Source organism: Hipposideros armiger, unplaced genomic scaffold (assembly GCF_001890085.2).
Source record: "Hipposideros armiger isolate ML-2016 unplaced genomic scaffold, ASM189008v1 scaffold_507, whole genome shotgun sequence".
Taxonomy (NCBI): domain Eukaryota; kingdom Metazoa; phylum Chordata; class Mammalia; order Chiroptera; family Hipposideridae; genus Hipposideros; species Hipposideros armiger.
This window is the reverse complement of record NW_017731857.1, coordinates 955895-981236: the sequence shown is the minus strand read 5'-3', so window position 1 is coordinate 981236 and position 25342 is coordinate 955895. Positions and strand designations below refer to the sequence as shown.

Here is a 25342-nt window from a genome sequence, read left to right as displayed (position 1 = left end):
ACTCATGGCTCAATGCTATTTTTTTGTATTTCATGTTCCATAAAATCACTCGTGCTCACAACTGGATATGTACCTGTGTGTATATGAACGCCATGGTACTACGAGTCTAGCATGCCCAGTTGGAGGAAACAAGCTCCGCTCTAGAAGGCAAGAGGCCAGGATGCTGGTCAGGTCCTCCTGCCGTGAACTGTAACAGGGTGAACTGTTAGGTACCCATCCCTCCTCTAGGCCTCAGGCTCCCCCACTGGCACAGTGCCTGGCACACAACAGAGGCGCCGTAAATGTCGCTGAATTTGTCACTGAAGCCGGCGACAAATGAAGGTGGTGAACGAGATCCGTGAGGTCCCTTCTGATGTAACGATCCTATGAATTATACAAATGCTCAAGAAAGTGACATGAGAGAGGCGGCATCTCAGCCCTCTGTGCTGGTAGTAACCCCACTCCTGCCTTCTGTAAATACTTTGCTGAAAGATGGAGAATTTCGGGCTGGAAGTGAGTTGAGGGGGAAAAAAGCAGCAGCTCTTTTGGTCATCTCTCTTGGCTTGCTTTTTGCCCTACACCATTAAGCTGAAAGCTACTTGAATGCTCAGGAACTACACTGTCAGCACTGCAGAAACGTGCAGCGAGAGAAACGGGAACTACAAGTCGCATGCACACTTGATTCTTTTCAAATGGTCAATCTGGCGGGGAGGGGGCTTTCCTTCTGATTCTGTAATAAAATTCATTTCCTGATTTAGGCCTTTTATGTCAGCTTTTCAACTCAAAACAAATGTTTGTGAACATGTTCAAAGACAAAGAAATAAGTTTAATGTGGAACAGTCCCCAAGCCCTTAACCAGGGCGGCATCTAGTGGACACAGCCATGAACAAATTAGGACGAAAAATTCTAACTTAATAAATTTGGTATGAAATTCATTGTAAACCCTCAACACTTACATAAAACTAAAATACATTGTCATCTGTCACTTAAGACACCTTTTAAGTCACCACTTCATGTTTGTCTTTGACTAAAAAAAAGAAATCACCAACATTTCTTTACCGGAAATGGTACAATCTCAAATAACCAAGTTATTCTTCTAGAACCTGGAAATTTCAGCAGTCTAGATTTTATAAATTCATATAAGGCATCATAGAATAAATAATTCAGAGATTCAAAATAAACAATCAGCCGAGGAAACAAAGCATACCAGAGCAAAGGTAAGTGCCTCCGTGAATCCGGCAGCTGCCATGTCATGTCTCAGAAGTTCTGTGAGCTTATTCAGGGGAAGCTGGGGGGAAAAAAGGTTTTTCCTTTATTTCACCTCAATAAAATTTTCAATTTTTGAAAAAGAGAGTTATACAGAACATGTCATTAAAAGGAAACCACCCTTCCATCATTACTAATATACTGCTCTTACCAACCACCCATTCCCCACCAACACCACTACCTCACTCCCCATGCTCCTTCACCGATATACACACCCCCACTTTCACCTCCCACACACAGCTTCTGCCCCCAGGCCCAGGTTGAGAAAATGAATCTCCCAGAGATTCAACAAGAGCTCCACACTCGAAACCTGTCTTTCTTCAAAGAGCTAGTCATCACAGGTTTTCAACTTACTCTAATCCATTGGGCATCTGTTTTGTATCCTCTCCACAGCAAATGCCTCCCATAGCAGAGCATGTCCAAATATTGCTTAATTCCTATGTTCTGGTTTTCTCAAAACCCTCCTGGCATTCAACAATCCGTTTCTAACAATAAGGAGTGTTTATTTAAGGGTGCAATCTTACTTGATTAGCTATGGTGTATGTTTTCGGGAGACTCATCTGAATGTTGTTATAGCCATAAGCAATAGCTGCATCTTCCACAATATCACACGTGTGCATAATGTCAGCTCTGGTCGGAGGGATTTCAATCTCAATCTGATTCCCATCGCCAATGACTTCTGACTTTAAGTACATCCTGGTCAGAAGCTTAGCAAGATTTTCTGGAGTTTCTCTGAAATCGGAATGTACAAACCATAAACTCACTGGATTATTTAAAACATGTTTATATTTTGTTTTAAAATATGCTACTACCTGAAAGAGTAACCCTTCTTTTTGAATTCCATTAGACTCCAGACATCCTAACTGATGTTCTATCATCACTTAACCCTCTCCAAGTATTCTCTCAGGAAAAATTAAATATTCTTGTGGGCACTTCACCTTTGAAATATCTCTAATGTAAGGAAGTAAATGAAGTTTTCTGAGCATACCTGATTCCAACTTTTTTGTTAATTAGATCGGCTCTCACCATCTCCTTTCGGTAAGCCAGTTCCTTAAGAGAAAAGAGTTTGAGAAGCTTAAATGATTCTGTCAGATATAGTTAGCATTAGCCTCTTTCTATTTGAACTTGTCATTACAGTTTCATTACCCTCCCAAGAAACTGCCACTAGAGCAAGACACCAAAAATAAACTTGGTGTTTCAAAACATTATTATGGAAGAATACATTTGCTACATTATATTCATATAGAAACATTCTACTTGCTACACAATTGGAACTGCTCAGAAATAATATAAAATGCCAAACATTTTTCTCTTTTAGATGGTCAACCACCGTTCTCTTCAATAAAACACCGGTGCATTACATCATTTCAAAAATGCTTCTAAATCCTGAAGCTTTTCAGCCTCATTTCATGCAAGCAGGCGTTTAGTACCAAGAATGAATAATTCATGTGTTACGATGCACTATGCATCATACTAAGCCTAAGAGTGTTATGAAGATATTCCTTTCTTATCATTTTTCCAGATGGGGGAATGTAATCATGCCTCCAGTCGCAGATATCAAGCTGCTCCAGGAGACAGTACTGCTGGGAGCATCTTGTGAATTGGTACTCATTCGCCTTCAAACAGTATATAACTCCACCATGTTAGGTAGGAACAAACACACATAAAATGCACTTTTCAGCACCTTTGGAAACATATCTATGAATATTTATCATGAAATTATTCTCAAAAGTATCACTGCCGGGGCGGCCAAGTGGCGCGTTGGTTAGGAGCTGGCTTGGGATGCCAGAGGGCCCCAGTTCGGATCCCACATATGAGGGCCAGTGACACTGCCCTCCACAGCTAAGATGCTGAACAACAGCTCAACCTGGAGCTGGGCTGCCGTGAGTTGCCGGCAATGGCTTAGGCTGCAGCCCCTGTGGCAGTGGGTTGCCATGGGCTACCGTGTGTAGACAGCATGAGCGGCCAGCAGCCGCCGTGAACGGCCGTCTAGAAGCCAGCGAATGATCTCCTCGCCTGGGGAAAAGTGCAATGATGGTGCCAACTTGGGCCAGTGAAGCAATGTCTTCCACAACTAGACTGAAGAACAAAAGGACAGCAACTTGTCTGTTCCCCTTCCCCCAATTCTCCAATAAAAATCTTAAAAAAAAAAAAAAGTATCACTGTCACTAGCAAAAAGCCTGTAAATTTACAAGCCTGTTTGGGCTCAGGTAAGGACAATGAGCCTGAGCCTTGCTATTCAAAATGTAATTCTCGGGGGTGGGGGGTGGGAAGGGTGGGGGAGTGGTCAGCTGAGTTACTCAGTTGGTTAAGAGGAGCTCTGAGCAACAGGGTCACCAGTTGGATTCCCACATGGGCCAGTGAGCTGCACCCCAGCTGAGCTGCCACTGAGCTTCTAACAGGTGGCAGGATGGCTCAGCTGGTGAGAGCATGTGCTTCTAACAAGGTTGCCAGTTTGACTCCCACATGGGATGGTGGGCTATGCTCACCTACAACTAAGATTGAACACGGCACCTTGAGCTGAGTGGCTGCAAGCTGCCGACGGGTGGCCAGATGGTGACTGGACTTGAAGCTGAGCTAGCTGTGCCCTGTACAACTAAGACTGAAGGTCAACTGAATTTTTTTTTTTTTAGCTGAACCATCCTGCCACCTGTTGGCAGCTCAGCCGCAGCTCAGCTCGGGCTGAGAATCGAACCGGTGACCCTGTTGCTCAGAGCTCGCAATCTTGAGCGAGATTTTAACCAACTGAGCCACTCGGCCCCTTTAGATTGAAGGTCAACAACTTGGCTGTTCCCCTTCCTCAAGTCCCAAAAAAAATCTTAAAAAAAAAAAAAGTAATTCTTGGGCAGAAGCATCACCACCACCTGAGTGCTTGTTAGGGACACAGACTCTCAGGCCTTTAGAGCTAGTGGTAGTTACACCAGACCCACTGAGCCCAAATATGAATGTTACCAGGATCCCCAGGAAAACTGAATGTACACTGGAGTTTGAGAAGCACTAGACTGGATGCTAATGTTTGCAATAGTAGTAACAAACCTTTACTGAATAGCTAGTATGAGCTCAACAGTACAAGCCGCTCTTTTAAGATAATATTAACCCTCAGAGCAGATACCAATCGTATTCTCATTTTACGGGTAAGGAACCTGAGTTTCAGGTTAATAACTAGTCCCAGATCACAATGGTAAGCTGCTTAACCCTAGTGCTGCTATATTCCCAGTGCCTGGAAAAAATGCTTTTTAGATAACAAGCACTTGTTGTATATAGTTAATGAATATAAGCATGCCTGCATGAAGTAACAAACAATGAGTGAATAAACAAGTTGAGGGAGCTTAATTTCAAAGCTCACACCATTAACCATTAGTCTCTGACTACCTACCACATTTTTTCCCACTAGTTGTCTTATTCCAAACTATTCTTTTATATGAAATAACAGAAGACTAGGAAAGAACTTACAAAGTGTTTGAAAAAAATATTTCATGTGAAAAAGAATCAAGTTTTCCCTAGAGGATCACTCTTTTCTGTGAGGACAATCTGAGAAGAGTTGTTCTAGGCTAAGTTTAGAAAGAAATAAATTAAAAAATGATGACACACTGGGGTAGTACTCCTTTTCAGAAAGCCCATTTCAAATTTATTAAAGTTTTTTATAAATGACTTCAAAGAAATGATTTCAAGGATTATCTACGCGAAGAGAAAAGTGAACCAAATTTTAAGATATATTTCTTTTTCTTCCCAAAAGTACATATTTCACTTTTACTAACACTTAACAATTCTTCATATTAAAAAGAAAAACATACTTTCCAAATCAGAATTATTTTAAAACAGACTACAAAATCATCTCTGGCTAATCCATATGGTAATTACTATTGTAAACTGTATAAATGGCCAAATTCTTCCCGTCTCGGTATCCATGGCCTTGGAGTCTACTTCTACCTCCTCTTAATCTAGCAAAATTACTGTCTTTGACCAACAAGATATTTGCTTAAAAGCACTGGATATCCTCTCTTGCTGCTGGGAATCCTGCAACCATCATCAAGTACTGAAGACCAAGCTAGCCCCTTGGATGATGAGAGACACCTGACCTGTTGACCCCACAGCCAGGAAGCAGACAAGCAAGCGAGGCCATCCCAGGAATCCAGCTGCTAGCCCGCCAACCGCCTGACTCCACAGAAGCAAGCCCAGCAGAGGTTAGCCAAGTCGGCCCAGACCAGAAGCACTACCCAGCTAACCAACAGTATCAGGGGATGAACACATTGTTATTTAAAGTCATTAACTCTTGGGATAGTTTGTTACGTAACAAAAGCTGGTAACAGCCACTAAAATCAATTTTTTTAAAAAAATGATGCTGCCCATAATTTGTCACGCTTTCTACAGTTATACATTTATTTTGAATTATAGTTAATACTCTAGAATAAAATAGAACGCTAAATGCTGTTATCAGGAAACGGAAGGTTTTGATCTTGATAGGTTTTATCTACTTTAAAAGCTATTTAAATAGTAGAAACTATTATAGGCTCTGTTCACCTCATAAATAACAGAAGAATAGTGAAAAATCCAGAAAGAGAGCTCTGGGAATGGCCTCACTGAATCAGAACCACAACAAAATGAGTAGGAAACTGACAAGTATTATAATGGCCATATTTATATTTATAAAGCCATCTTGGGGAAAAGAGCCTAGACAATTAAGAATAATGCTGGTTTAGATTTTTTTTACCAAGATCCTATATCTTCACAATAATTGTGCTGTTAACACATTTGGAATTATTTATTAGTTACAGTGATGGCCTTCAGCAACTGTTAATTCAAGTGTGAACAGACTAATTAGGTAGATGGCTGAGTAATCTTAAAGGGGTAAGACTATAAATTACCCAGTTAACTAGTTAATAAGAGAATAGATCTCAGAAATTATGGCCATATAATGAATGCTGTGGTATAATGTAGCGTGTTGGGAACTGAAGTCGGACTGTCTGGGCTTAAATCCTAGCTCCATCATTTAATAGTAACCAGCAAGCTATATAACATCTCAAGGTCTCCGTATCTCCATCTAGTAAAGAGCATAATAATAGCAGCCACCCTCATAGGGTTAATGTGAGGAGTCAATCCATATAATGCACATATAGTGCCTGGCATGTGGGTGGATAGATGGACAGATAGACCATGAGCACTCTATAGCCATTATTATTATATCATCATTATCAAGTCACTTCTTAAATACTTACTGGAAAGGTATATGATTTTCCATTAGGAAAAACGACCTCAGCAGCTTCAACCCTGAAAAAAAATAAAATACTTAAGAAAAAAAGGGTTCATAAATCTAGAACTATGTATGCTATCAAATCTTTCACTCGGTCTACAACTGTAACCTCAGTACATTTAAACTATTCACATTCCAACACTGCTGTTTGGATTCATCCTCCTAAATACAACACTACTCTACTATTCTATCTCCTACGGCTCCATGTCTGTTCAGGTCGTGCCCACCTGATACGTTTATTTCCCAATACTGCACATCGCGCATCCTGCATGGACTCCTTGCCAACAGTAACACACACAGTCCAGGCTTTACCACGGTGTGTGCTACATAACGAAAGCTGACTGACACAACCACTAAAATGCAAATCAATAATAAAGAAAAAAAGCAACTGATACTGCCCATAAAATTTCAGTCCTGCTTTCTACAGTCATACATTTATTTTGAATTATAATTAATACTCTAGAATAAACTATGATGCTGTGTAAGGGCATATGGATCTGCTAAATAAATTTTTTGTAATGAAAAAATAAGCTTTGGAAAAATTACAGCAATCTTACTGATAGACATATATGTGGGATGTATGCTTTGCTCTTGTATCTGCTTCCCGGCCTTTGCTGGGCTGTTCCTCCATGTTTACATTCTCAGAGTCGCTGACCCTTAAACACAGCTTAGATTTCACTGCCTCTGTAAGGCCTGCCCAGTTTGCCTCAGCTAGCAGTAATTTCCCTTACAAAGAGCCAGAACGTCACTGAAACTTTTAAAAGTACTTATCACTTTTTATTTTATACATTATTCACACACGTCTTAGCTCCCCATAGAGACTGTATGTTCTAGTTACAGGAACATACTTTTCATCTTTATATTTAGCACAAGGCCTTGGCTTTGCCTTCCGAACAAGAGGCCATTGAAACAGGCACCAAATGAACTTACGTAAATTGATTCTCACAATATTCACTGAACATGGCGACAATAATATCGAGAACTATTTTTGCCTACAAAGGAAAAAGATAAATGTTAATGCTAATCTATAAATAACACATTCTCTCTTTCCTCAGATGGAAGTGAATTAATATTTAATATAATTTAGTCCCCAAACATCTAAAAATGGGCCTTGCTATACACATTCTATTGGGTTGTCGGAAAAGTCATGATGCATTTTTGTAACGAAAAACATAGAAAAATTACATCATGACTTTTCTGACAACCCAATAGAAAAGCGACTGGAATAACACTTATGAGCTAAAGTAGGCCTGTCCTTATCTTCAGGTGTTCTGCATTTATTTGGTTCCCCGAGAGTTACAATCCATGACCGAGACAAGTCATTTGCTTGCCCAGCCCTCTCCCTTGGGTTCACCAAGTTTCAAGAGAGACATATGGCCAAGTACGGGATACACGTTATCAATCTCCTAAGTCTCTGCAGCCAGATGCCTAACTCATGGCTCAACCACTTACCAGCAGTCTGACTCTGTGCAAGTGACTTACTGTCTTTGTACCTTAGCTTCTTCATTAGCTAACTGGAGATCATAGAAGTTCCTACTTCCTTTGGTTTTTATGAGGATAAATGTGTGTGTGTGTGTGTGTGTGTGTGTGTGTGTGTGTGTGTATCACAGAGAGCAATGCCTGAAACATAGTGAAGGCCACAGAGATTTTAAAAAATTTTTAATTGAAAAAAAAAAAAAAACACTTAGAAAAAACACAGTAGCCTTATTGGGATATATACTTTGCTTGTATATATACTTCACTCTTAATACACAAGCTTCAAGAAGGAAGGTCTGCTAATGTATGAATTTTAAAAAAAGTTTTTTAATAGGAACACTACTCTGACAATATTTTTCAAGGCAAATATGGTACATAAAGTTATAGTGAACTACCTTACAGTGGCCTCCAATTCTGTGAGATGTGCGTGAATGCCATTTATCTGTTCTCCTCCTCCACTCCAGCTTTCTCCCGCCATTCACGGTTACCTTTCTTAAATTGCTTAACTGCCACCTCGCTCTACGCCTTACTCAACTTGCGTAAACAACGCCTATGCCATAGAAAAAAACTTTCATACCAATCCAATCCAACCTATGTTGTGGCTGAAAGTGAGTGAACAACTAGTATTCTATATATTCTAGATATTGTGTGCATAAATTCTTTATCAAATTGCTAAATAAAACTTCTTTATAGTCAGTTGGTTTTGAAAAAGATTTTACCAAGTACACAAAGGTACCAAATTATTCAGCATTTAAATTAAGCCAACTAAGATCAACAATTGCTACAGATCGCATTACAAGACGTATCCCATTCTCTGTTTTCAGTTAGGTATATGGCTAATTCTCCCACTAAGCTATAGGTTCCGTGAAGTCCAGGAACATGCAACTCATTATTAAATTCACGGCACTGGAATGACAACAGGTGCTCATTAAACATTTGTCGGTTGAATAAAAGCACCGTAACCAAAGTACAAAATATCTGTACATTTTAGGAACTTTCTAATTTTCTAATTTTCTAAAATATGTTCCCACCTTCAAAATAAACATATTTTAAAGTTTGGCCACATAGTCTTAGTCCAGAAGAAAAATCTATCCTGTCTGACAGCACAAAAAAAGTTTTATTTACCTTAGTAAAGTCAGTTCCTGTGCATTCAATAAATACATTTCTAGTATTTACTGTTATTTTGGTATGATTTCCTACAACGAACACAAAACAAGAACAACAAAACAGTCAGTTTCAGAAATGTAAGTGCACTAAATAGCTCTACAAAACAGAAACTACATTTCAATTTAGAACACAATATAAACTAACATCTCCAAGTAAGGAAACAGAGAACTTTATTTTAAGCCCCACTGCAAGCTGGAGAATAAATACAAAATAACGAGCCTTACTGAGTGCATTCAGCTATCAGGTGCCGTGCCAAGCACTTAACAGAGGTTGTGTCAGCTCATCCTCACCACAACCCTATGACAGAGTTGTAGGCAGGACAGCTAGATTCAGAGATGAAGTTCACGGACCATGATTACAAGGTAGAAGCAGCAAGGCTAAGATTTGGGTCTGGATCTGGCTAACTCTGAAGCCCAAGTTCCTAACCACTGTTACTACTAGCACCCAAGATCTTGAGAAGACAAAGACTCTCCTTCCCATCGTGAATCAACTAACCCCCCTTCTCACCTCCAGAAAAGCAAATATCTATGGGTTCGATGTCATTAAATTTTATAAATACTCCAAGTTGCCTCATCAAAAAAGCCTTCAGAAAGAAGTGAAGAGGGTAAAATTCGGCTTAAAAACTTTGGTTTAAAAAAACAACAGACCAAACAGAATTTGACTGTGAGTTTACCCAAGTGAATTACCTGCTAAAACCACAACATCAACATCCTTTGGAGAAATATAACAGAATCCAGAGACTGGCATCAGAAAATATTTATAAACTTGTAAATATTTACACATTTATAAGTTGTATAAGAATCCCAGGTAAAATGTTGTTGAATAAACAAATGAAAAGAACCATTACAATAAAATCTACAAAAGGCCTGAGATTCTCAGGTTAAGAATTATTTGATTCAGCCAAGTCTATTGAGAATTCTACAGAAATGCTGAAGAACAACAAGAGAAAGCAAAAAAAATCTATGATGCTTAAAAAATAATTTACCATTGATGATTGGAGGCATTGAAAGGACGACACCATTGCTATCGTAGATAATTGGGTACAGAGGTTTATTTTCAATGATGTGTAAATAATTTTTAAGGTGGTTGTCAGTCTGAAAAAAAATTTAAGTCAAATAAGATTAGTTTTTTATTTCTATCAGTGTAATTAGTTTACATATCTACCTAGTATAAAAAGAAGGGGGGAAAGTCAGAAAAACAAAACAGTCCCAAATTACAGAAAGTTCTAAATTTATAAAATGTTCTAATATAAGTTAATATCTCAACGTCCTTCCTTATACAGCCTCATCCTCTACCAGGGAGAGATGAGAACAAATTGAGCTGTTTTTCAAAAGTGAAAATAGATTTGCACTGGTAAGGCTGAATTATCTCAAATAAAACTCACGCCATCACGAAACTACTTAGATAAATTGAAAAAGATCACTGGCAAATCAAACCAAGGTTAACAGCTGCTTTTTTCAAAATATGCACTACTTCTATTTGTTATGTGCAATTTAAAGTGACCACTGAATTCATTTTCACTGCTGGACTCTAAAATGATAATGGGAGGTAGATACTTGTAATAGTGCTTCCCACAGAAAAACCTAGCTAAATCTTATTGTTCCTTATACTTGTCTGAGTTCTAATTATACCCAAATATAAATATTATTGGGTTGTCGGAAAAATCATGACGCATGTTTGCGACAGATGGCACTAGTTCATTTTTGGAAGTACTAGAGTCATTCACATCTATGTTATTGCTATGTCATTTGACAGCTGACAGTTCTAGCTTCATTCTAAAAAAAAATTGAGTGATTTGGTTGAGCTTTGGAGATTTTACAAGTTGAACATGGAAGACAAAACTGTGCATTTTTGGCATATTTTACTGTTTTACTTCCATAAAGGGAAGAACATGCATCAAACTTGTGAAAAGCTGCATAAAGTTTATGGTTATAATGCTCTACAAGGACATCAGTGCCAACGATGGTTCACGAAATTCCGTGCTGGTGATTTTGATCTCAACGACGCTCCTCAGTCAAGGACATCCACCGAGTTTGATGACAAAATAAAGGCACTGATTGAGTCAAACCCATGTTACATGACATGAGAGTTGCAGAAACATTGAACATCCATCATTCAAGCGTTCACGACCCCCTGAAGAAGCTGGGATACGTAAGCAAGCTCAATATTTGGGTTCCGCATGAACTCAAAGAAGTTTATTTGACGGTGCATATAAACATCTTCAATATGCTCATTAAACGTGAGGAAAATGATCCTTTTTTGAAGCGACTGATAACTGGTGATGAGAAGTGGATTGTTTACAACAACGTGGTGCGCAAACGGTCTTGGTCCTGACGTGATGATTCGCCTCAAATGACATCAAAAGCAGACATTCATCAGAGGAAGGTGATGCTCTCAGTGTGGTGGGATTTTAAAGGTGCTGTGTTTTTCGAGCTCCTACCAAGGAACCAAACAATCAACTCAAATGTGCACTGTCAGCAATTGGATAGTTTGAACAAATCCATCATCCAGAAACGTCCAGAGCTTGTTAATTGTAAAGGAGTTGTGTTCCATCGCAACAACGCCAGACCACACACATGTTTGATCACCAGTCAGAAATTATTGGAGCTTGGATGGGATGTGTTGCCACACCCACCATACTCGCCTGACCTTGTGCTATCAGACTTCCACTTATCTCGCTCTCTTCAAAACTCCTTGCGTGGTATAACGTTCAATTCAGATGAGGCTGTAAATCAGCACCTTGTTCAGTTTTTTGCAAATAAAGACAGGTCCTTCTATGAACGAGAAATTATGAAGCTCATGGAAAGATGGCAAAAGGTTATCGAACAAAACGGGCAATATATCATTGTTTGATCTTTGTTTTTTATATAAATAAATGACCTTTGAAAAACATACAAAATATGTCATGACTTTTCCGACAACCCAATACAATGTGGTATGATCTACATTAAAATCATGCAAGAGGATAAAAAAAAAAAAAACTAAACAAAAACAAGAGACAAAACGTAATTATAAAACAAAACTATGCCCAGACACCCCTCTGGATCAAATAATCGGTATCTCTGGGTTAGAGCCCAGACACTGCTATGTAATTTTTTTTTAAATACTCATTACATTTCTCTCGACATTCCAAGGCCTGACTTTGAAGGAATTTCATGATTTATGCAGGGCTATTGCATGATATACAAGAACAATTACCTTGTATATGTTCATCAGTTCACAGGCTGTATATTCCTTTGTCTTATTTAGAGGTTTGAATTTGATATCTGAAGGTCGCTTCGCAGTGTAAGTAAATGGGCCTGACAGAGTGTCCAAGTCATGGGTACCAATGGCCACCAATGTTCTTTTCCTAAATGTTGAAAGAGGGAGAGAGAAGAAGGGAGAAGAGAGAAAAAAGAGATTTATATATTCTAAAGTAGAAATTATAAAGATAACAAAGACTATATATTTTTTTAAATTATTTTTAGACACTTCCCTAAAATTGCCTGTGGCTATATGGCAACTTTAGAGGAGTATAAGGAACAAATTCTCCGAACCATTAAAAGTAATTGGAAATAAAGCTACTAAAAACACATTATTTCAGTAGCTGAAATAAATTCCTTGCCACTATGCTTTCTTTCCCAAGACTGTTACTAGGGCATTTTCAAAGGCAACATTCCCTCTACCTTCTTTTAACCTTATTTCCTCTTAGTGTTTTCAAGTAAACATAAATGTTTTATTAAAATAAAATACCAAATTGCTTTATTTTTTGGCTTTTCTGTGTTTTCCTAAATTTTCTGTCACATAGCTGTATTATCTTAATAATGAAGAAAATTTAATTTTAAGAACTGTGAATTACATTTAGAGTTTAATGTGTAAGGAATGTTCAAAAGCTATTCATTTCATTTGTTCTGCAGTTTATCTGCAAAGGGTTTAAGGTAATTTTAGGAACTTACAGTAAATTACAAATTAGGAAAGAAAGCAATAGAAGTAGAGATCTAAAATAGAGCCAGGAATGATGTTAATACTAAATTAGAATCTAAAGGCCCAAAGTCTTATCACAAAGGGTCACAAATTTGGCTCTAAGCTTTCTAACAGACAATTCAAAATGAGACACCTGGTCAGATTTGACGGTGTTCTTAAGATTTCTTAAAACTGGTTTTAGATGTATCTGCACATATATTTACATATTTATGCATAACCACATAGACATACCAAACAAATAAAATGCGTTAGTAATTAAAGATTTTATTAAAATCCATGTTTTATGAACTATGAAATAGTTTTTAAATTTTGTAAGAAACCAATTTTGGTCAATCTCTAAGACCGATGACTAAAACTTTAATAAATATGGTTGAATTTAATAGTATTGTTGACAAGCAGAAAGGAAGTGTTACGTTACTCAATGAGTTATATGCTTTCAGAAGATAATCAGCCCAGAACTACCACAGGTTGAAATATACATGGTTCGATAAGTTTAGATAAATTAACAATTGACAAATCCGTGGGTAAGAAAGTCTGTGCTTTCTTAAATATTGATACTGGTCCCTTAATCCTAAAATAGTATCTCAAGATGTCACTAAATTTCAACTTCAAACCAATCATAAAAAAATAAATTTCAGATGAATCAAAAACTACATTTTGAAAAATAAAAGAATAAAACTACATTTTGAAAAAATATATATACACATACACAAAAGAAACCATAAAAATTATTCAAAGAAAATACAAGAGAAATGCTTAAAACTGTGGAACAGGATACCCCATCTTAAGTTAGACACAAAACATAAAATTCATATAGGAAGACTGATAAGTGACTATATGCAAATTGAAAACCTTATATATCCAAAAGATCCCCAAAGTCAAAAGACACACTAACAGAAAAGGTTTACAACATATGTATAGAAAAAGGATTACTATTCCAAATATATATAGCTATGAAAACCAAAAATAGTTAGAAATCAAGATTTCACGTATCACACTGGAAAAAATTTTAAAGTATTGCTGTGAAAAAGTAGCAGGTGAAAGCTGAAAAGACTCGCAGAAAATTCAGGTGCTGCCAACTGCAGAGGTCTCGTCTAGCCAGGTGTTTCGAGTCTGAATCTAGCTAAATATTCAGGAGTCTTTGCCTGCAAGAACAAAACCACTCCTCAGAGAACAGAACAAAATCCAGAGCATGTTCCATAACATCGTATTCTACATGCAATCAAAAGGCAGTGGACGTGAGAAGAAACAGGGAGATGTGACTCATTCCAAATAAAACCTTTCCACAAAAATCAATACTAAGGTGACCCAGATTTTCAAATCACCACATTCAAAGCTGCTAATACAAAAAATGTTCAAGAATGATGGGGGAAATACAGACACAGTGAAGAGACGAGGAACCATCAGCAGAAAGAGAAAGTTTTAAAAAGGAACCAAATGGGATCCTAGAGATGAAACAAAATAACTAAAGCAAAAAGCTCACTGGACACTTCTAGTCAAAATGGAATAACGGAGACTGGATTTACTCTCTTGCCTGAAACAACCATAAAAGGGGTAAAATATACGAAACAATAGTTTTCATGGCTGGCACTGGACACCAGGAAATGAAAGGCAGCCACTCCTGAGACACAGGAAACAACTGAAGTGAGCCCCACAATTTACCCAGCTTATTGCCTGGAGGGGTTTCCAAGCTGCAGGGCAGGAAAGGGGGACCCAGCTGGAGCCCAGAGGACTCCTCGGCTTGAAGAGACATAGCTGAGAGTCTACGGAGACCAAGAGCCAGAGTTCAACAGACAGAGTATTGGAGAGGAGAGAGCTACCGAGAAAGCGAGCTCTGGAGGTCCTGAAGCAGTCAGCGGAGTGTTGATCAGCTCATGCATGTGAAGAAACGACCCCAGGCCACAGGGAAGAACCATCCAAGGTAACTCGGGGGAAGAGTGCTTCATACAAACAGAAAACCTCACTTCTCGTGTGGAATGGGTAAAGGAGGCAGAAAGGTCTTGCCTCAGTAGTACCAACTAATTAGCCCCACACAGATCACTGTTTAATCAATGAAAAACAAAAACAGGGGAAAAGAAAGCAGAGAAAAGTCAATGAAACCAAAAGCTGACTCTTTGAGACTGATAAACTTTAGCCACACTGATCAAGGGAAAAGAGACACAGAATGAAAAAGATGCTATCACTACAGATACTACAGATATTAAAAGGATAATAAAAGAATATTACAAACAACTTGACACCAATACATTTGTAATTCAGACTACAATGAATATATTCCTTGAAAAACACAAATTTCCAAAGCTCACTCAAGAGGTTAATCAGGATTTACTGACGGATAGGGACTCTGGCACACCTTAATTACATTAAGGATGTAATTTATCCCTCCCCTTTGTAAAAGCTCACGATTTCCAAATACGGCAAATAAAACAGAGCTTAAAGTTGAATTAAGTCAGGAAATGCCTTCTGATTTAGATAAAAGTAGATTCTTCAAAGAAAGTATGTCTGGAACAGATAACCTGGCTCAACCATTTACTAGCTATACCTATCCTTGTCAGAAATCTTATAACTTGTTGTTTATTTTGAAATTATATTTAAATTCTTATTGTTTTGCTTAATAATGGCATATTAGCAAGCTAACAAATAGACTGTATGAAATGTTAATTGGAATCTGAAGAAAAAAGTTTCTTCTACCACATAAACAAAGATGTTTCAGGAAAAATACTTCGGTGAGCTTAACTGCAGGTGTGATTTTTATTTTCAAATGTTTTTCACCCCAGGAGAAAACATCCAGGGTACCCCTTTACCCTGTCCCTAGCCCATCACTTATACTCTTCCAGTCTCCATGGTTACCAAAATGCAATTATTAAAAAATAAAAATTCCTTTTTCTATTTTTATTCAAGACACACACATATATAACTATTAATCATAACTTTTGATCAGAATGAGATAACATGCTGATATATTTCAGGACCAACACATAAATACTTGATACGTTAGCTAAAGCCTGATGTTTCTTATCATCAGTAAACAGGATTTTTGAAACATTAAAATTAGTTCAAGGAATCCTACTGTTACCTTCCTTGATCTTCAGGAGTTCACGAATTATTTAGGTTTGAAGATCACCGCACTAAAAAGACTTGGTACAGCATGATGTACATAGTAATGTCATAGATACAATAATAAAATTCAGTCATTTAGAAGTCTCAAGTTTTATCTGTCAATTTATAATTATACTTAGTCAAAAACTCAGTTAAAGCCAAGAAAAGTTCCATTTTAAAATGACAGATCATTTCAAATTACCATGGTTTAATATTTAAGTAGTATAATCCACTACTGATTTGAATAAAAAAACCAAACAAATAAAACCCAGAAAATCTCTAGGACTAGATATTTCTTCTCTATATAGTAATTAAAATATATCTTATTCCTCCATGCACACACTGTTTATAAGCAGTAACAAAGTGCTGTCTGGTAAAGCAAACTTAAACTCTTGGGTCTGACATATTATTATTTTAGAGATGCTTTGAAAAAAATCTGCATATGAAAAAAAGGCAGAAAGCAGGGAATTGGGAGGGAAAGGAGAAGGGGAGAGGGGGAGAGAGGGAGGGAGAGAGAGAGAGGGAGGGAGGGAGGGGGAGAGAGACAGAGAGAGAGAAGGAAGGGGTGGGGGGAAGGGGGAGGAGGGAAGGCAAGGAGAAAAGCAGATGCAACCCACAAACCTGCAAATGTTCTGATGTAATTTCTCTTGAAGGTCAATGAAGCTGTCATATCGCTCTTGAGTAAACTTTATGTTTCGGAGAACTGCTGCTACAGCGTAAGGGCGTATTTTAGCTGTCTGAAAGTCATCATATCGTTAGAGATGGTAAATATTAAGGCTCTTCTTTGTAATATCTTATAATAGAAAGTAGGCTGCACCCTTGACATTGTCACACATTCTGATCCTAACAAGTATGCATTCATTCATTCAATCAACAAGCAACAGTGACAAGAGACAAAGTCACTGTCCTCATGGGATTTACGTTTCAATAAGAATTCTGAAAATTTATGAAATAACTGAAAAAAAATTAATCTTTACTTTAAGTAGTTTGCTTATAGTTGATATTTTTTAACCAAAATAACCTCCCCGCATAGTTTTGCTTTTTAATTTTATTACTATACCACAATTTAATGTATTTTAAATAAACATTTGGATGTTATTTTCCAAAATGACTCATGGAAAACAGTTGCTTTGCTCCCTTTTTATTTCTTGGTAAAAACAAGTTGACAATTTGTTTTTAGAGGTTAAATACACATCCATTTTAACAAATGATCGAAGAAATTATAATTACAGAAGGGTCAGCTTTGTTCTGTTTCCTCCTTGTAGACATATACACAAAAGAGGTTTGTTTTCAAAAGGAAAATAAAATTTTGTCCTTATTACCTCTTCTGTGATGATCAATTTCTGTATTTCTCCATTAGGCATTACCCGTTTAAACACTGGAGGCTTTATCCTGAAATAATATTAAAGCAAACTTGCTGATTACTAACCAAAACATTTGCTAAATTAATTATATTTTCTTCTGTGCAAGGAAAAGCAAACAAAATGAACAATTGGTTAAAGTTACAGCAAATCAAATTTGAACTCAGTATTTAAAAAAAAAACTAACTTTCTAACTTTTAAAGTTGCCCCAGGGACGGCCGAATGGCTCAGTTGGTTAAGAGTTAGATTAAGAGTGCAAGCTCTGAGCAACAGGCAGACAGTTCAATTCCCACATGGGTCATAACGCTGCGCCTGAGCTGAGCTGCCTCTGAGCTGCCAACAAGTGGCAGGATGGCTCAGCTGGTGAGAGCACGTGTTCCTAATAACAAGGTTGCCTGTTTGATGGTGGGCTATGCCCGCCCGCAACTAAGACTGAACTCGGCACTTTGAGCTGAGCTGCCGCCCGGATGGCTCAGTGGATAGAGCATGCACTTTTAACAACAAGGCTGCCGGTTCAACTCCCGTATGGGATAGTGGCTATGCCACCGGCAACTAAGATTGAACACAGCACCTTGAGCTTAGAGGCCACGAGCTGCTGACGGGCAGCCAGATGGTGACTGGCGCCCTCCACAAATAAGACTGAAGAACAACAACTTGGCTAGCCCCCTCCCCAGTTCCCCAACATTGTTCCCCTCCACCAATTCCCCAATTAAAAATAAATAAATAATAAATAATAAATAAATAAAGTTGCCCCAAAATAGCACAGGATGGCTCAGGTAACGAGTATACTATCACTAGAGGCCAGAAAACAACTAACCAAGCAACTGTAGGAGGGGCATTTAAACATCAGCTGAGGGGCTGGATTAAACAACCTTTAATAAACCTTTAAGTTTATTCCAAGCATGAGATTTTGAACGCCTAAGAAAAATAGGGCTTATTACAAATACAGATCTAGACCTACTGAATCAGGATATTCAAGGGAAAGGCCAGGGAAATGGTACATTTTCAAGGCATCCAGATAATTCTTATCAGGAGAAACTAGACTACTGTTTTAAGTCAGTGCTTATAACCAACTGGGGAACTTGTTAAACCACAGGTTCCGACTCATTAGGTCTCGGGTAGAGGATGAGATTCTGCAGTTCCAACGAGCTCCCAAGTGATGCAAAGCATGCTGGTCCATGGACCACACTTTGAGTAGCCAAGGTTTTAAGTCACTTTCCTAATTATCTGATCATAAAAATTACATGAAGTGCCTGTTAAGAACTGAAATTCTAATCAGGTAGGTTTGGGAAACACACTCTAAGGGAATGTCCCTGAGCCTAAAATAAACACCAGATTATCATGCAAGGAACTAACTTGGTAAATCCCAAATTTTAACCACCTTAACCAAATGCTCAATTACCATTCTTTCACCAACACCCATCACTCATCATAGTTTCAGAATCTAGTCCATCAGCTAGAGGCTCTTATTCTTTCACAACGGACCAGATAATGTAAAAGTAATCAGAACCAATTGGGGAATTGGGGAAGGGGAACAGCGCTGGGGAATTGGAAAGGGGAACAGCCAAGTTGTTCTTTTGTTCTTCAGTCTAGTTGTGGAGGACGTCACGTCACTGGCCACGTCACATGTTGGTACTATCATTACGCTCTTCCTGGGTGAGGCAGATCGGTCACTGGCCATTGGACAGCCACTCACGGCAGCTCTCGCTGGCTGCCAGTCACTCACGGTAGCTCATAGCAGCCCACTGCAGTCTACGCCGTTGCCGGCCACTCACGGCAGCCCAGCTCCAGGTCGAGCTATTGTTCACCATCTTAGCTGTAGAGGGTGCAGCTTACTGGCGCATGTGGGAATAGAACCGGCAGCCCCGCTGTTCAGAGCTCATGCTCTTACCAACTGAGCCACTCGGCTGGCCCCCAAAATAATTATTTTTGATAGGTGTTAATGTTTCACCTCTTATTCACTTTAATATATTATTTTCTATATTTATTACATGAAGGGTTGGTAGCAGACTTTAAAATCTTCATAATAAATGAAGAGATTGAAACTAGAGAGGCCAATTAACTTGCCCAAGATCACAGAACCATCATAAGAAGCTCCACACAAGCTTCCTTAGAATCCTTAAGGAAACAGCATATAAAGTTCTGTCACCTCCACTTTTACTCCCAACCTTTATAACAAATCCAGTGAACCATCTACTCCAATTGGATTGCTGAGGGAACTCACATGAACCCACTAAAGAATTTTTTTAAGTCATAGAATCACTGACCACCCGGTTTTAAAATACGCTTCCAAAACGAAAGGCTATGACTCAATATTTAGACAAAGTGCTAAATGGCCACAATCTACATGACCCTCACCCTCCAATCGTCCCTCTATGAAGACCTAGCACTGTGTACCTGTCCAACAATATTTTTCCTAGAAACTTAAACAGTTGCTGATAATGACAGGAAAAGAAAAGGAATCCAATTTGGCAAATTATTTAATGAATATATCCCCTTACCTTTCTTTAAAGACTTGAAGTCCTCGAACCAATCCTTCCAGGCACAGGAGATCGTATCTATTGGCGGGGACATCGATTTTGTAAAGGACAATATCAGATGCCCCCTCTGCTTTTTCATTACCTTGTTCCTTACTTATAATTTCCTTTTCAGAAGTCTAAAACAAGCACACAAAAATAAAATAAAACTAAGTAAATCTAAGTTCTTTTGAAAAAGTATTCAGCCCTATAAAGCAATAACTACATTATACATGTTCTTTTTTTGCAATAAAACATGGGTTTATTATGTCTGCAACACAAATAACATAAAAATGACTTTTACTGAGTTCAGACATCCAGCATCCTCAGTCATTCCAGAACACCACAAATCCATCTAAAGCAAGGGTCAGCAAATGATGGCCCATGGCCAAATCATGCCTGCCATCTGTTTTTGTAAATAAAGTTTTATTGGAACATGGCCAGGCCCATTGGTTTACCTATTACCTATGGTTACTTCCACACTGCAACAGCTGAGTTGTGATAGGCTATACAGCTTACATAGTTTACTGTCTGGCCCTTTAAGTATGTTTGCCCAGATCTAAAATAAAATGAAAACACCACCAAGAACGTACGGTAACAACAATAAAAACAGAAGAAGTGTCACCGAGGCAAAGTAAAGATGATTCATCAAATAAAAAATTAAATTTCTTATAAGGTAGTAACCCTAAAACCTAAATCCTGTGGGTACCCAAGCCTGGAAGCAACATGAGAATGAGAATAATCATATAAAAACAAAAGCACTGGAAGAGATCATCAGCTGTGGTGTAAATTAGAAGGGACTGTAACTACAGTGGGAAGCAATCTAGTGACAGTAAAGGGGTAAGACCACAAGAAGGAGGGCAACCGAGAGGGAGAAGAAATACCACTAGAATAATTTCAGTGCAGTGGCCAAAAACTTAGAATATCTGTCACCACATTATAGCAGAGAATGGTAACAGATTTTCTTAAAGATAGCCGCTGACAAGAAGTTCTGTTCCCTGTGTTTCCCACAGCAGGGAACTACACATACATTTAAATTTTTTTTTAATCAAAATCCTTAAGTTATATTCCAATGATTAATATTACCCACTAATGATCTGGAAACCCCACTTCAGCAGAGCGCCCAGTATTTCTATGACCGTCCTATCAAAATATGTCATGATTTTTGTTTTACATGATGCCTTCCCAGGGCCACAATATGAGCAATTCAAATTACTGCCCCCAAAAGAATTATCATCCACACTCGCACAGCACGCAGAGGAATTCACTTTCGGTCAGTGAGCTGGAGGTTAAGTCACACTTCACTACGCGCCCGTCACCCGTGAGGAACCAGGGAGGTCCATACGATCCTGGGACTGTGCCAGGCTGTGCGGGGCTCCAGGCAACCCCCTACACTGGGCATCGCAAACTTAGGAGGCACACGTTTTACATTACTAAGTTGAAAAAAGTGAAAGAAAAAGAGAAAGAGGAGGAAGAGGAGGAGGAAGGGGAAGGAGGAAGAATTAGAATTTCAATAGAGTTCAGTCAAAGGGGTCAATAAAATGAAAGGCTGGTTTTTAGTGAAGAAAGAGGAGTCACCTCACAGGGGATGTTGGATTTCAGGAGGGAACCATAGAAAGAAGGGGGGGAAATGTGGTAACCAGAGAAATGAAGGCATCAGAATAGAAAGTGGCCTAATTCCTTTGCAAAAAAAGACACTGCTGCTTCAATCTTTCCTTTTTAGCATCTCAACTGCAATGACCTTATGTGAGGAAAGGGTTTGTCAGTGCTAACAAAAATCTTATGGAACTCAAAGATCACAGAAATTTCAGAGCGGAAGGGATCTGTAGGGATCATATCATCCAAGCCTCCAATTTCACAGATGAAAAGGAGACCCAGAGAGGCAAGTAATTGTCCAAGCTAGTGAATGTGGGAGCTCCAAGTAGTATTCAAATTTTCTGATATCCAGTATAATATTCTTAGCTATCACACTGCCTCAAACATAATTTTCAGGTCTAACAAAACTATTCATAGCAACTTAATATAAACTGCAGAAATCTCAGTCAACTTGTCAGGCATACAGATTCTCATTAATATTTTTAAAAATTTCCCGTAATATCAGTAAGGCAGGAGAAACAAGACAATGTACATTTTTTGTCAGCCTCAAGATTTTTAACCTTATAGTGTTATAAAACACTGACTAGATCAAGAAGACAAAAGGCTTAAGAAAAAAAAACATTAATTACCAGAGAAATATTAAATTATCTTTTTAGTTTTAAGTACAGTGTCTTTAATAATCATTATTAGTTAATACATTTTGCAAATAAAGCCTTTTTAAAAATATTTTAATCATTATACAATCAAAAGACTAGGAAAATGCTCCATAATCATTTTTATAAGCAATTCTTCGAAAACTGGAAATCATTTTACAAGATCAACATACACAGTCATGAATTAGGAATGAATTAACGCTGGTTAAATAAGCATGGAGGAAGGTGGGGGTGGGGACACAGGAAGTGAAGGAGGAGGAGCCAGAGGCCAAGGAGGCTGCAACTCTGGCTAAAGCAGCACTTCCTCTGCTTCTGAGGCCCTTTCCACATGGTTAACCTATAATGAGGCACCTCACTGCAGGAAGCTCCCTTTGATTCTCAAGTTACCTGAGATGGTCCACCCATCTCCACAGCACTAGCCTGATAACTTGAAGTGACCGCATACAGTATAAGGCATGCACACCTTTTTAGGTTTTCAGCAAAGCAAGAGACACTCTCAGAAACAGAGATTAGCCCCTTACCACAGAGAATACTGACATCACCATGGCCCAGAAGTGTTTCGTCTTATCTAGCCATAAGGTAACAAAGATAAGCTACAGTAAACCTCTGAAAAATGTGCTTATGTACAGAATATTTGAAAAATAAATATATGATACATACGATTTCATCAAGTTCCAGGCCAAATTCAAAACACAGTTCATCAAATTCTTCGTTGGCTAGAAAAAAAAAGATTGCTAATTTTAATCTGATCAGCGCAAATGAAATTAGTATATATGAGGTGTGATCAAGAAATACAGGAAATGTTTAAATTAAAAAAATTATTACAGCAAAAGATACATTGCCATTAATTCCCCTCAAAATACTTCCCCTCACTTCAAACACACTTATCCCATCGTTCTTGCCACTTTCTGAAGCAGTTCTGGAAAGTCCTCTTTCGTGAGTGTCTTTAGTTGAACTGTCGTGGCTGCCTTAATGTCTTGAATCAATTCAAAACGTTTACCTTTCATGGTCTTTTTGACTTTGGGGAAGAGCCAGAAGTCGCACGGTGCCAGATCCAGTGAATAAGGTGGATGAGGACACACCGTAATGTTTTTATTTGACAGAAATTGCCATATACCAGAGCAATGTGTGACATGGAGCCTTTCCATTGTGATCAACAAATACAGTCAATGCAGCTGCTGAGTTCCATCCAAAGGAAAGGCAGGGATCTTCAACATGGGAAGTGGCACGTCAAGTCTTAGTAACAGTGTGTGACAAGTTTCAACTTGTTTGGTGCAGTCAGTAGGGTGTGAGTTACGGTTGAGAGAAGGTGTGTTTTAAAGTGTGCCGTAAATCATCCTCCATCATGACAATGCTCTGTGTCACACATCACTTCTGGTATATGGCAATTTCTGTCAAGTAAAAAACATTACGGTGTGTCCTCATCCACCTTATTCACTGGATCTGGCAACGTGCGACTTATGACTCTTCCCCAAAGTCAAAATGATTCAGGACATTGAAGCAGTCACGACAACGCAACTAAAGACACTCACAAAAGAGGACTTCCAGATCTGCTTCAGAAAGTGGCAAGAACAGAGGATAACTGTGAGAGAAATGTTTTGAGGGGAGTTAATGGCAATTTATCTTTTACTGTAATAAATTTTTATTTTATTTAAACATTCACCATATTGTTTGATCACATTTCGTAAATTGCATTTTCTTATTAATTGCCTTACACCAAGCATACTGAATATCAGCCATCAGATATCATCATTTAAAAACAAAACAAAAAAGCTTGAACAAAAAAATTAAAAATAAGAAAACGTACACAAAACTATCAAAGGACTGACTCATCTAACATCAACTACAGAATTAGTTTTCCAGCACTGGGAAGTTTACATTTACTTAGAAGAAAAACAACCTATGAAGTAGGGATCGAATGTAAAGTAGGCTCCAAATCACAGCTCCAACACAACGGAATAATGTCATATAAATCCTATCATTCAAGGTTCTCTGAGGCAGCCTGCCAGCTGGCTTCGGAGCCAGGGCAATCAGAATGAATTCTGACCATCCTACTTACTAGTTCTGAGAGCTTGGCGCCGTATGTAAACTTTCTAATTCCTATGCCTCACCCATAAAGTGGATCAAAATGCCTCATTCATAAAGTAGCAGTTTACAGCCCCTTATTTATAGCACACAACTGCATGGAAAATGAATTCATGCAGATAATGGGCCTGGCACAATGCCCTGAATGAAATGTACTAGGTCTGCGATAACTAATAGTTCTCTTCTTTATTTTTAAATTATATTTTACTTCGCTTTGCTACCTGATACAATATTTTCAGGGTTCTCATTACCAAAAACTGGACACAAACCGTCATTACCAATATATTCTAGTGAAAAGCTGGTCTTAAGGTTCCTGATTCCCATAAGAAGAAATTCATTTGCAACAACATGGATGGATCTTGAGATTATCAAGCTAGGCAAAATGTTATAAGTCAGACAGAAAAACTCGAGAACCATATGATTTCATGCATATGTGGGATTTAAAACTGAAAGCAACAAACAAATAAGACAAATAAACAAAAACTCATAGGCACAGACAACAGTTTAGTGGTTACCAGAGGGTAAGGGAGAAGTGGAGTGGTAGAAGAGGGTGAAGGGAGGCAAATATATGGTGATGGAAGGAGAATTGACTTTGGGTGGTCAACACACAATGCAATATACAAATGATGTATTATAGAATTGTACACTTGAAACCTATATAATTTTACTAACCAATGTCACCCCAATAAATTTAATAAAAATTTTAAAAAATGAGAAACAATTCCTGATCCTGCCATTGAATTTCAATTCAATTCAACGAACATTTATTGAGCACCTACTATATGCCAGCCACTGCACTACGTGCCAGGGCTGCAAATATAAACAAAACACAATTCCTGGGCCGGCCGAGTGGCGCGATGGTTAAGAACTGGCTTGGGACGCCAGAGGGCCCCGGTTCGGATCCCACATATGAGGGCCAGTGACACTGCC

General features: G+C 38.3%; 1 protein-coding gene across 1 annotated transcript in view; it reads right to left on the bottom strand.

Moving 5' to 3' along the window:
- Positions 1–25342, bottom strand: part of FARSB (phenylalanyl-tRNA synthetase subunit beta) — a 71814-nt gene that overhangs the window by 40874 nt on the left and 5598 nt on the right. Inside the window, exons 2-13 of the mRNA XM_019667826.1 lie at positions 22988–23043; positions 20064–20218; positions 17524–17593; positions 16823–16938; positions 12338–12488; positions 10125–10233; positions 9098–9168; positions 7427–7488; positions 6462–6513; positions 2234–2295; positions 1770–1977; positions 1187–1267 (exon numbers count right to left, since the gene is read on the bottom strand). Of these exons, the coding sequence (XP_019523371.1) occupies positions 1187–1267; positions 1770–1977; positions 2234–2295; positions 6462–6513; positions 7427–7488; positions 9098–9168; positions 10125–10233; positions 12338–12488; positions 16823–16938; positions 17524–17593; positions 20064–20218; positions 22988–23043 (1193 nt within the window). The remainder of the gene's footprint in view (positions 1–1186; positions 1268–1769; positions 1978–2233; positions 2296–6461; positions 6514–7426; positions 7489–9097; positions 9169–10124; positions 10234–12337; positions 12489–16822; positions 16939–17523; positions 17594–20063; positions 20219–22987; positions 23044–25342) is intronic.